Here is an 11,021-nt window from a genome sequence, read left to right as displayed (position 1 = left end):
TGTTTGACTTTCCACTCATCCTCATTTGGAATCGGTTTTTGCATCATTTCGTTTTAATTAGCTTCACTAATTCAATGTAAAGTATTTAAAAAGTATTTATTTTGTAATTCTTTTGTGCTGGACGGAAACTGATCATTTGAGGCTGAGATGGAGCCTCGGAGAGATGATGTGTTCAACTTCCTGAAAGCTACAACTTCCTATCTATTCCACAAATGTGAAATATAAAAACAAAACAACACATTTTAAGTCTATAAAAAGCTGATTTTTTTATTACATTTTACAAGTCAGTAAATTGACAGATAGTTATCTAGGTTAACGACGACTGTTTTGCACACATAATTCCTGAAAATGGTAATTCAAGTAATATACAGTTATAAATAACTCCAGTGCTTTGTGGTGTCAGCTCAAGGGCAGTTCACTGTACAAGCATTTACATATGTACTATACATAATTTACAAGAGCTCACAACTGGTACAGAACACTGTTCAAAGGAAAAGCGGTTTGTTTACATGCATACTACAATTTATATATAATGTGAACAAACACCCTGTAAACAAGGAAACAGTCCATTAAGTACAAAGTTTACATGCCTGATGGTCTATTTTGAGCTTCTTATAATGAGGGAATAAATTAGCGCAGGTCAGAGCGTGTTTTTCCAGAGTAAAGCTGAAACAGTAACTTCCAGAACAGGCTTGCACTCTCTTGTCATTTATAGACCGGGAGTGTCAAACATAAAGCCCGCGGGCCAAAGCCAGTCCGCCAGGGGGTCAAATCTGACTCAATCATAGTGACTGTTTTTTTCTAATTAGTCCAGTGTGGGTTGCACATAATACTTTTTTTTTTTTCCTGGCTTGGTAAATTTGAAAATGTATGTAAACTGAAATGAGTTTGACGCCCCCGTGTCCGACAGTCAAAAAGTACATTACCTGGAACCTGATGCACTGAAGACAGTTAGCACTGACAAGTCTAAGTCCTAATCACACATCAGTACAAAGCTGAGGCACTACAACAACAAAATGAAAATTAAAAAAAAAAAAACAAAAAGAAAGAAGCAAAATTAGCATTTAGTTTCAGCCTCTTATTTGAATGGTTCCCACTCTGAATTGGTCTTTAATCTGCACTCCTTTCAAGTAAAACCATAACCAATCCAAAGCGGTAAAATGAGAGCTGAATATTTCACACAGTTGTGAGTTAATAGTCACATCATGGAAAAGATGAGCAGACTTCTGAGGACAGATTCAGAGCTTAGCGCTCGTAAAAAGAGCACATAACGTTTCTGAAGGGTGTCTCTGCTACAGTACATCTGCTTATTCTACTTTATTGCTTCATGGCATTTTAAGGGGGATTTATTATTACTAGTTTCATGAGACAATAAAGGGACTACAGAAAGACACTCGAGTTCTGTACGGACGTTTGGTCTCTGGATTCCACGCAAGACGTCTGAAGCCGACCGGCCCTCGGATCACGTTTAGCTGCCTCCAATGCAAGTGTCGAAGTGATGAAGGCAAACACGTCATTCTCAGAGCTAAAATAAATAAGCCAATTTCATCAAGACACTGAAAGTGAGCGGTACATTACTCACAGCACACTCATCAGCGAGCTGTTAAATCCCACTCCGTTTACCTCCGTCATATTCTCCTTTGTTTGCCTTTTTGGTTTTTTTTTTAATCGAAGGAGGGAACTGAAGTGATTTTGGCTCATTGCTCGGCTCCCAGAATTCTTTCTTTGCAATAGCACACGTTTTTTGGGGCGACGCTTTGAAGGCAGAGGCTGTGTCTCATCAGATTAAAGGAACTGAGATTAATCTTGTGTAATGACTGATTTGTCTACTTGATTGTATGAAAATCTGAACCAGGCCGTCTTAATTCAATGTCAGACAAGCGTTTAATTATTCGCCGTCGTCACCAAGAGGCCTTTAGTTTCATCACTCACTTACAAATTAAATTCCAGTCTAAACAGTTGGTCTATCAGGTCATTAATAATGCAACACTGAAGCAAACACATCTATGTTCTTGCATAATGCACTGCTGCTGTATTGTAATCAGGTATGATGTAACCTAATTAACAAGCCATGCAACTCTTTTAATTCCTACATTAATAACACATTTAGGACAGTTCACCAGTAAACACTTTTAAAGATTTGCATAGAAGAATCTCTGAAACAAAAAAAAGATAGTCTTTCCATGATTTCACTTGAAGTTCGGGCTTTTAAATACTGACAAAAAAGGGACGCGTTTTGTTGTTATGTTGAAGTCCGGCGTTTCAGTCGATGTACTGCGATAACCACCGGAACCCTTCTCCGTAGCCTTGCTTTTTCAACACGCTGCACATGAAAATCTCCAGCGGGCGGGCGTTCAGCTCCTTCAGGGAGACGTTGCCCTGTCGGTGACGATCGGTGTCAGTGAGGGTGGCCGTCGTCACGCACCAGGGGGTGCCCTCGTAAATAGTTACGCAGGAGAAATAAAAAGCCGGAGGTCAACGGCGTGCCTACCTTTCCGGTAACTTGCCCATCGAGTGCGAAGGCTCCTCTCAGTCCTCCCTCGCTGATGGCCTCGGGACGGTCGATTTTATTACCCAAAACCAACACCGGGACGTTAACTATGGTCTCGTCTGACAGGAGAGCCTGCAAAAATGAGGGGAGCGGAAGAATGATATCAATTCACACAAAAAGTACAGTCGGTCCTGAACAGCTTGCAGCAGCTATATTAAATCTCACATCAAGCTCGGTTTTGGATTCTGTGAGTCTGTCATGATCTGCACAGTCTACCAGGAAGACGACTCCATTCACGGCTGGCAGGTAGTTCTTCCAGACTCTCCGAGCTGAGAGCAAAGGAAAGAAAAAAATGCTTTGAGAATTAGTTGTTTCAGCGGCAGTCCAACAAGAGAGTGAAGGTATGAAAATGTGGCATAATTCTAAATAGAGAGGTGTTCAGTAAACACTGGCACAGCCGCTATATAGCAGCCCGTGCTGCATGAAATTCTGTTTGAGTGTCTGCGGCAGATTCAGTGAGGAATGGTCTGAGCTGGACGTAACTAATTATTACCAGTTATAATTACAAATACTGACATTATTGCTCATTTCAAATAAAATTATTGTTCATTGCTACGGTTAAAGAATGTTTCTTCCATCAACAATCTAAAGTTAAAACTGTAAAAAAAATAGCACAGTGGGAGACAGCACAACTGTCATTTGTCAAAATAGAGCAAACATGCAGCGTGTTGAAAAGATACGCTCATTAATTTCAGGTTTTAAAGAGACCAGTGACCAAAACCTGTTGAAGCACAACAAACAGGAGACAGCTCACCTTGCACATGTCCTCCCAGGTCAAATGTGGTAAACGTCATGCCACCAATCGTCAGTTCCTCAGATGCTTTGAAAGAAAGGAAATTAAATTTATGAGTGAGTTTTTCGTTCCATCTTCAGAAATATTAAAGTGACTACAGAGAACAGAGTCCTAATTGACTGCATGATGAAAACAGATCAATTTCACAACATTTTAAAAGACGATACAGTATGGGCAATATTCTCAAAACAACAAGATGGTAATATGACAGTAGTCACAATCCCAACAACCCCAAAACACATGAAGCCATGGATGACAGTCCTCTCCACATCTCTGCTTACTTGGATGCAGCGTTGGCACGTGCTGACCCAGTCGATCATCTTTCAGCATGTGGAGCAGCGTTGTTTTCCCTGCATTGTCCAGACCCAGGAAAACCAACTTCCCACTCTTTTTGTACAAACCTGAATGGAGTCACACAAAGAACAGCGAGAAATTACGCCTATCTTCTTCATACATTTTGATTTTCACACCCAGAATTCCGCAGAGCCCATGCACAATTAAATATCAATAACATGAATTTACCAATAAACATTTTTAAGTCCTTCTGTCAGTGCTGAGTCACTGCAGAACACAGACAGTACTCACCTAAGAATTGTAAAACACTGCTAAATCCCTTGTAGATCCAGTCGAATAAAAATGACATCTTGACAGTGTCTGCCGACAAGAGGGGGGGGAAAAAAATCACTCCAGAATACCAAACATTTATTATCCATCATGTGAAAATGTGTCCTGAGTTTTTACATACAAAAGGCATCATAAATACTCAAAAACAACTATATACTGTTTGTACTTTACACAACTGCACCAGAATACAAACATAACCCACCTTATGAAATAGTGATGTCTCAGAACAACCTCATAAAAAAACAACAACCTGGAGTCCATATTGTATTCATATTAGGCCGCTGAAGCAAAGGTAAGAGTTTAATATAACATCCAGACCTACCACATCGATCTTCAGAAAATATATTACATATAAACATACACAGGGCTGAAAAACTTGCTCTAAAGCCAGATCGCCGTGCACTCTCGATATTGTGTTCCAGTATTGTGCTCCTGGCTCACAGTAATGAATTTAAAATATCTTATGAAAAACATCCATTAACAGAGTGCTGCACTACACTGAATGAGGGTTTTATAGTACTTCTTTAAGGTTTTTTTTTTTTTAAACAGATGGGCAATTTAACATTTTTGTTCATTTGACAAACTGAGCCCAAGTAAAACTTTTATTCCAAACATTTAACAGATTTTTCCTTAAAGTCATCTTATCTTTAATGTACACAAGATTTTTTTTTCTTTATTGACTCTCGGACTTTTTTCTTATCCATGATGCTCTTCACACTTTTTTTTTTTTTGTTCTCTGTAAATTTCTGGAGCCCTTTTTCCTCCTAGCTCAAGTGGTGGCTCTAAACCCAACATATAGGCAGAAATGTGGTGTCTGTCTGTTAGTGTGAGTCCTGTGATAGGCTGGTGATACCTTTCCAGCCGCATGTATCTTTTCATACTTGGATAGAATGAGTATCAAGAGAGGATGGATAAATGCAGGAATGGATCAGACCCGACTCGGACCTGATTTGCCTAAACAACATCCATATACTGCTTCATCCTGTGCAGCAGAGCGGGGTACTGGAGCCAATCCCAGTTAACGATGGATGAGGGCAGGACTGACCCTGGACAGGTCTCCAGTCCATCACAGGGCAAACACAGAGAGACAGACTCACTCCTAAGGGTCAACACTGAACCTCACAGGCATGTTTTTCAACTGTGGGAGGAAACCAGAGGAGGAAATCCACCCACACACACACACACACACACACACACACACACGAGGACAACATACAGCTACATAAGCATTTGAACCCAAACCTTCTCGCTGTGAGGCGAGAGCGCTGCTTGAACAACGGCATATGCAAATTTCAAGAAATTCCAAAACACTGGCAAAAGGTTCTATCATTGTGAAACAGTTCATCGAGTTTAGGATTGTTCAGCTACTAATAGGGAATGTCAGCTGGCTTTAGATGGTCAGTTTTACCCTACTGATGATGTGTTGCTGCAGTAGTAATACTCAAGTAGATCAAGTTAATAATGACCTCTATGGATCAGTTCCAATGGATTATTATTATTATAATTATCATTATTATCATTATTATTATTAGTAGTAGTATTAGATACAATACATCAAATAGAAGATCGCAGGTTCAATTCCAGAATTTGTGCATACCTGGAATTTACTAACAAATTCCTAAGCTGCTCCAAATGTGAATAAAATTGTAAAGAGCTTTTTGAGCAGCTAAATTAGTGGAAAAAAAATCCCAAAATTAATTAAATCCACTTGCCAGTTTAACCTAATAATCTCTCTTTTATAGATGAATCCTGAATGTTGTTTTATTTATTTATATTGCTGTTGATTACGATTTGATACAGCTTTAAGTACTATAATTATAACCATCATGTATTTTCAATTTATAGGACTTTGTGCAGTATTTTGGTCAAATCATCCTGTTGCTGCCGAAGTAACGTGACTTCACTTGTCCTGGCCATATGTGAAATATCACGACATCTCCACCCACACGTGTAGCAGCCAACTGAGGAGATGTCAACAGATAAAACGACCATTTAGACAGAAACCTGAAGTCTCTGTACTTTTAGGAAGCGCGCAACAGGTGTCTTTAAATGATTTATCAGCGTTTGACAGCATGTAATCGCGGAATGTAACTACAGGTTAATTCACTAGCTCAGATACGAAAGGAGTATAAAATAATCATAATCTCCAGCATTATGATGCTGCATCCTTTGTAAAGTCTGTACAGCTTGTTGTCATGTCTGATATGCTCAAATTATGTCTGTGTGTATTCTGTGCCATTTAAATCGATGGCTACAAACCGCCGCTTAGCTAGTTAGCATTAACATATTAGCTAACGAGAAACCTCTGGATCTTTCTGGAGTCTCCACGCGAGAAAAGACAACACACACCAAACAACAGGCTACTAGTTAACCAGTTACTGAGACGTGTTACCAGCAGAAAGGGCCTTTAAGTGGAGGCTCTGCGTTACACTCACCTGCAGCCGTCCAGCAGCTCGGCTCTCCGTAGTGTCAGTGGTCTCCTTGGAAACAGGAGCCTTCTTCTTCTACGTCTACTAAAACTGTGCATCTGGTCAGAGTTGATAGCTTAGCGCCACCTGTTGCTGGATGATTTTTATGGCAGCATGATGGCTCAACTGTATAATGTGTTTGACGGGTACAGCTCATCCAGAGGGCGGAACACATTTCAACTGAACTTCAGCCTCTGAAATTTACTGCCTGTGTGTCAAGGAATTGCCTTAAAAATCTTTCTTCCGGTGTCTAGAGTTTTGAATGGCGCCTTGGGCCTAAAATGTCAGATTTACTTTGTAAAATTTGAAACATTCAGATCCCAGTATAGACACGAGGACCTCGGGACGCAGTAACACTGGAAAATGTAATTAGTTAGATTACTGGTTACTAGATACGCCATTAGTAACACCGTTTATTTTAAAACCGTCCCAACACTGGTTTTCACATCAATTTGACCTAGATATGCAAATGAGCACCTATGCAAATTGATTATGACGCCATTTAGAACGTTCTTGGCTGAGGAGTTTGTTACAATGTATCACTTTTAAAGCAACATTTGTGTTTTTACAAAACACAATGAAGTGCATCTTATTTAAATTTAATTATTTAGCATTTAATGTAAATATTGTCACTGTTTCTCATGATGCACTTTCATTTAAATTATTAATGACGTTGTAATATGAAAAACACCACTCACCTTTAAATTTTTATTTAAAAAATTTACTACTGGAGTGCATTCAGTTGGATGTTCTTGGATGACTCCTCTTTTCATTGTAGTTGCTTTATTTGTCTCAATTCTTGAAGCAGTGATGGACTACACTAGGAGGGCTATGGAATGACAGCTTGCGAATTAAAGTCCCACAGCAGACACGTCAACATTTAGCTAAAATGCTGGATCAACTTTAAAAAAAAAGACAAGAAACAACATACACACAAATTTCTGTCATTGCACATTCCCTTTCACGTACATTTATTGTATTGACACTGATTAAAAACAGCTGCTTTGATTTGTCTAATAGTGACATTTGATCCAATGTATGCTGTATCTTTCTATTTTTATTCACAGAGCCTGCAGAGAAGATGTTCAGTGTTCCTCATTAAGTTATTCACAATGTGTTTTAATGATCAGGTTGGTTTTTTTTTGCTCAATGTATGCTCAATGTAATTACACATGTGTCAAGCTGCTCTGACATTTAAAAACCAGCATAACCTGATGCCTGCTTAAACCTTCTAACCAACCTGAGAAGCACGACTTGTTACATCCTGCAAGCAGAGCTTGAATAAGTATACATAAATGAGAGTAGATTTCTTCCTGTGCTGTATTGGATCTGACTTCACACTCACAGAGTTCACATCTTATGACTAGAAATCAGTATTCTTCCCCTCCAGTCACAATTATTCTATTTTACAGCTGGTCCACAGCGTTGTCAATTATACATAACCATTCCTGTAGGAAATGTGAGCACGTCAGGATGAGCCCTCTGTGGAATAAATGTGAGGTAGTTCTTATTAAACATGTTCGCTGAGCAGAAAAACGCCAAATTTAATAAAATCTTGACTATTTCAATTTTTTTTCCAGTTTTATACTTCTGATTTTTATCAATTCAAAGGGAAGCCTTGTGCAGTTTTACTCAACTGTACTTATCTGACTCTTACATGAATGCTTTTTTTATAAAGGTATGCTAAAATTATCCAGCTTGTTGCATGGGAACTGCAGACTATGTTCAACAGCCCATAATGTTGATTGGATTGAAGCTTATTCAGTCACTGCCTTAAAAAATAACCCTGTGAGCATTTTTCACACACTTTGACTTTCATAAGTCAACTGAATAATAACATTTTCAGAGCATTGAATAAATTGTTTATCGGAATCGACATGAGTTGAATAAGATTACACACAGTCATGGGAATCTCTGTAGTGTAGATGACAGCGTTGAGGCATTAAAATCAATATATTACACACTTTTGGGGATTTGGAATTGTTTATCACAGTGTTCTGTCCAGTCTGGTATTCATGGCTATTGTACAGAAAAATACACGCTGCTAATAAGTGTGTGCTTTCATGGAATGTGAATCTTGTTCGCAAGAGACATTCAAAAGGGAGTAAAGAAGCAAATGAATGCGACTTGTGAAATATACATCCAATCTTCTGAGTTTGATGAAGAAGAGCGAAGGAAGCAGAATTCAAGCCTTCATCCCTCCAACGACGTTGAACTTTCCTACTTCTCATAGTAGAACCATTTGTCAACTGAAATAAGAAAAGAAGAGAGGAAAATATTAGGCGTGTGATAACATGAAGCGCCCACAAGATCACAAATAAACGTACAACGCTCACCTGAGCTTGGAATGGGACTTTCAGCTCCAAGAGCAGGTTCCTGGAAGCATTAAGTGAAATCATTATCTGTTTCATAAAAAACATAATATGCATGCATTTTGATTGATTTTAAAATCTATAGTCCTGTGTTTCTGAATAAATCAGCTCGAGGAAAAAGAAAGTGCCTTGGTAGGTTCTTTTCTCTACCAGCTTAACTAATGATGCTCATCGATTGCCCAAAGGCCTGAGTGATGCCATCTTATTATAGCCGCTCTCATTTAAGGAGGGCTGATTACAGATTTGTAAGGTGTAAGCGTGAGATGGAAAAATCAAAGGTACATACGGATTTAAGTACAGCCTCAGCGTCCGCGGCAGAGCAGCAGAACGGGCTGTCAGAGACGCTGGTGTTCATGCTGTGTGCAATAAAATGAGTAATAAAGACTAAGATATTAAAGAATGAAATAGGTAAAACATTGTTGAAGACTATTATTAACACACAAATTTAGAACAAGAGAAAAAAAATCCTTCAAAAAAATGACTTTTCGTAGATATACACGCTCACAGATTATAGAAATACAGGAAAGTGCGCACCAGTTCAACTCGCCAGCACTTGTGGTTTTAGAAATGAGAGCCTTCCAAAATTCATGAGTGTCCTTCACCGTTTTGATGGCAAAGTCCTGGAAAACATAAGAGATTTTCCACATTTCCGTTCTCTGAGAATGTGTGTGTCAGTATGCCAGGAAAAATATGTGGAAAAAGTGTGGATACTGGAAACACTAGAAATGAATCAGAGACAGATCTAAAACAAATGGAATCTGCTCTTTGCTGTTATACGCCACACATTTTCAAAACTGCATACCCTGTCCTTGAACTCTCCATTGAAGGCAAACTGGTTTTCGGGTTTCCCGTCAGGGACTTTGTATCTTTTAAACCAATCGACTGTCGCCTCGAGGTATCCAGGCTTAAGTCGTCTCACATCGTCGATATCTGCAACAAATCAAAGACAAAATGAAAACTGTGTATTTTCCTCCAGCAAAAGACGCTGCTGTTGCCGATTTCTCCTACTGTTAAAGTCTGCAGCTTCTGGGTCCTCAGTATTGATCACAATGACCTTCCAGTCTGTTTCACCCTCATCGATCAAAGCTAGAGTTCCCAACACCTTAACTTTGATTATTTCTCCTCGAGAACACACCTGAGAAGCAAAGACACGTCTGAAAAGGCTGAGCGCACATGGATCTGAACAGCAACACAGTCAGCAGTTCTTCCAGTACCTTGTTTCCTATGTCACATATGTCGATGGGATCGTTGTCTCCACAGCATCCCGTGTCGCTGTCCTTGTGGTTGGGGTCTTCCCATGTCTGTCCAGCAGTAGAGTTTATGTTTCATTAAAGAGAGATGCATTTTGGTTTTGTGTTGTTTGAGTACATAGGAGCTGAGAGAGAGACCTACCTGGGGAATAGCTCCATAATTCCAGATGTAGCCTTTGTGTGGAAACACGTTGGCGACGTAACGAAGGTTTCCTTTTTTCATGTCTTGTTTCAGTGGATTGAGGGGGTCTTTGGTGGCAATCTGAGAGGCAAGAGCACAACGTATGAAGCATCGACTCAGACTACAGCCCAACAGAACTCAACAAAGCAAGAAGGTTTCAAAATATGTAAAATTGTACCTCCATCTTTGCATTCGTCCATCTTGGAACTTCCACAACAGCGTGAAAAATGTTCTGCAAGAATAAAGGAAAGAACCACATGTGTATTATCCTGATCAACAGCTCAAATCAGGCCCACAAAGACCTATTTAAACTTTGATCAAATGTGCCTATTTGTCAGTTTGGGTTTATACTTGGAGAAGCTGCACTGCAGTCTCCAATGTAAATGACAGAAACATGATCTTAGACGAGGCTCACCTCTGCTTCGTTTGCGTAGATGGGAATATCATGAAAGGGAGAAATGTATTTCCCCTCAGAGTTTTCTATGAAAAGAAGGAAAGTGTATGTGGAATCAAAAAGTGTCAGATCTTTCCACAAATCTTGCCCTCTATTTGTCAATACTACTGGCGCCTGCGGGGGCTACAGAGCTACTGAAGCAACAAGTACGCAGTTTACAATCCAGTCAGGGATTATCTTTCACAAACACACAAGCAGGTATACTCTCCAAAAAAGCAGCGGCTTACTGAAAAACACCCGGTACTCCTGGGTGTTCGGTCTGCCCCTCTCCTCAGTGCTGAAGCTCATGTCTGTGGTTGTCTCTTCCTCTGTGGTGTGTGCACTAATA

At 39.6% G+C, this 11,021-nt stretch overlaps 2 protein-coding genes across 2 annotated transcripts; both read right to left on the bottom strand.

The window, feature by feature from the left end:
* Positions 1–325: 325 nt before the first annotated feature.
* sar1aa (secretion associated, Ras related GTPase 1Aa) lies at positions 326–6,486 on the bottom strand. Its single transcript, XM_030098806.1, has 7 exons — positions 6,404–6,486; positions 3,930–3,998; positions 3,626–3,745; positions 3,306–3,371; positions 2,717–2,820; positions 2,492–2,623; positions 326–2,379 (listed from the first exon to the last, which is right to left on the bottom strand). The coding sequence occupies exons 2-7, from the start codon at positions 3,985–3,987 to the stop codon at positions 2,263–2,265; spliced, it is 597 nt and encodes a 198-aa protein (XP_029954666.1). The 5' UTR covers positions 3,988–3,998; positions 6,404–6,486; the 3' UTR covers positions 326–2,262.
* Positions 6,487–8,554: 2,068 nt separating this feature from the next.
* ppa1a (inorganic pyrophosphatase 1a) lies at positions 8,555–11,021 on the bottom strand. The gene is made up of 11 exons (XM_030098129.1): positions 10,921–11,021; positions 10,655–10,719; positions 10,418–10,471; positions 10,201–10,320; positions 10,023–10,109; positions 9,817–9,943; positions 9,611–9,738; positions 9,343–9,428; positions 9,095–9,164; positions 8,773–8,812; positions 8,555–8,685 (listed from the first exon to the last, which is right to left on the bottom strand). The coding sequence occupies exons 1-11, from the start codon at positions 10,979–10,981 to the stop codon at positions 8,657–8,659; spliced, it is 867 nt and encodes a 288-aa protein (XP_029953989.1). The 5' UTR covers positions 10,982–11,021; the 3' UTR covers positions 8,555–8,656.

This window comes from Salarias fasciatus, chromosome 8 (assembly GCF_902148845.1).
Source record: "Salarias fasciatus chromosome 8, fSalaFa1.1, whole genome shotgun sequence".
Taxonomy (NCBI): domain Eukaryota; kingdom Metazoa; phylum Chordata; class Actinopteri; order Blenniiformes; family Blenniidae; genus Salarias; species Salarias fasciatus.
Note: the sequence above shows the minus strand (reverse complement) of the source record. Positions and strands in the feature narration are given on the sequence as shown.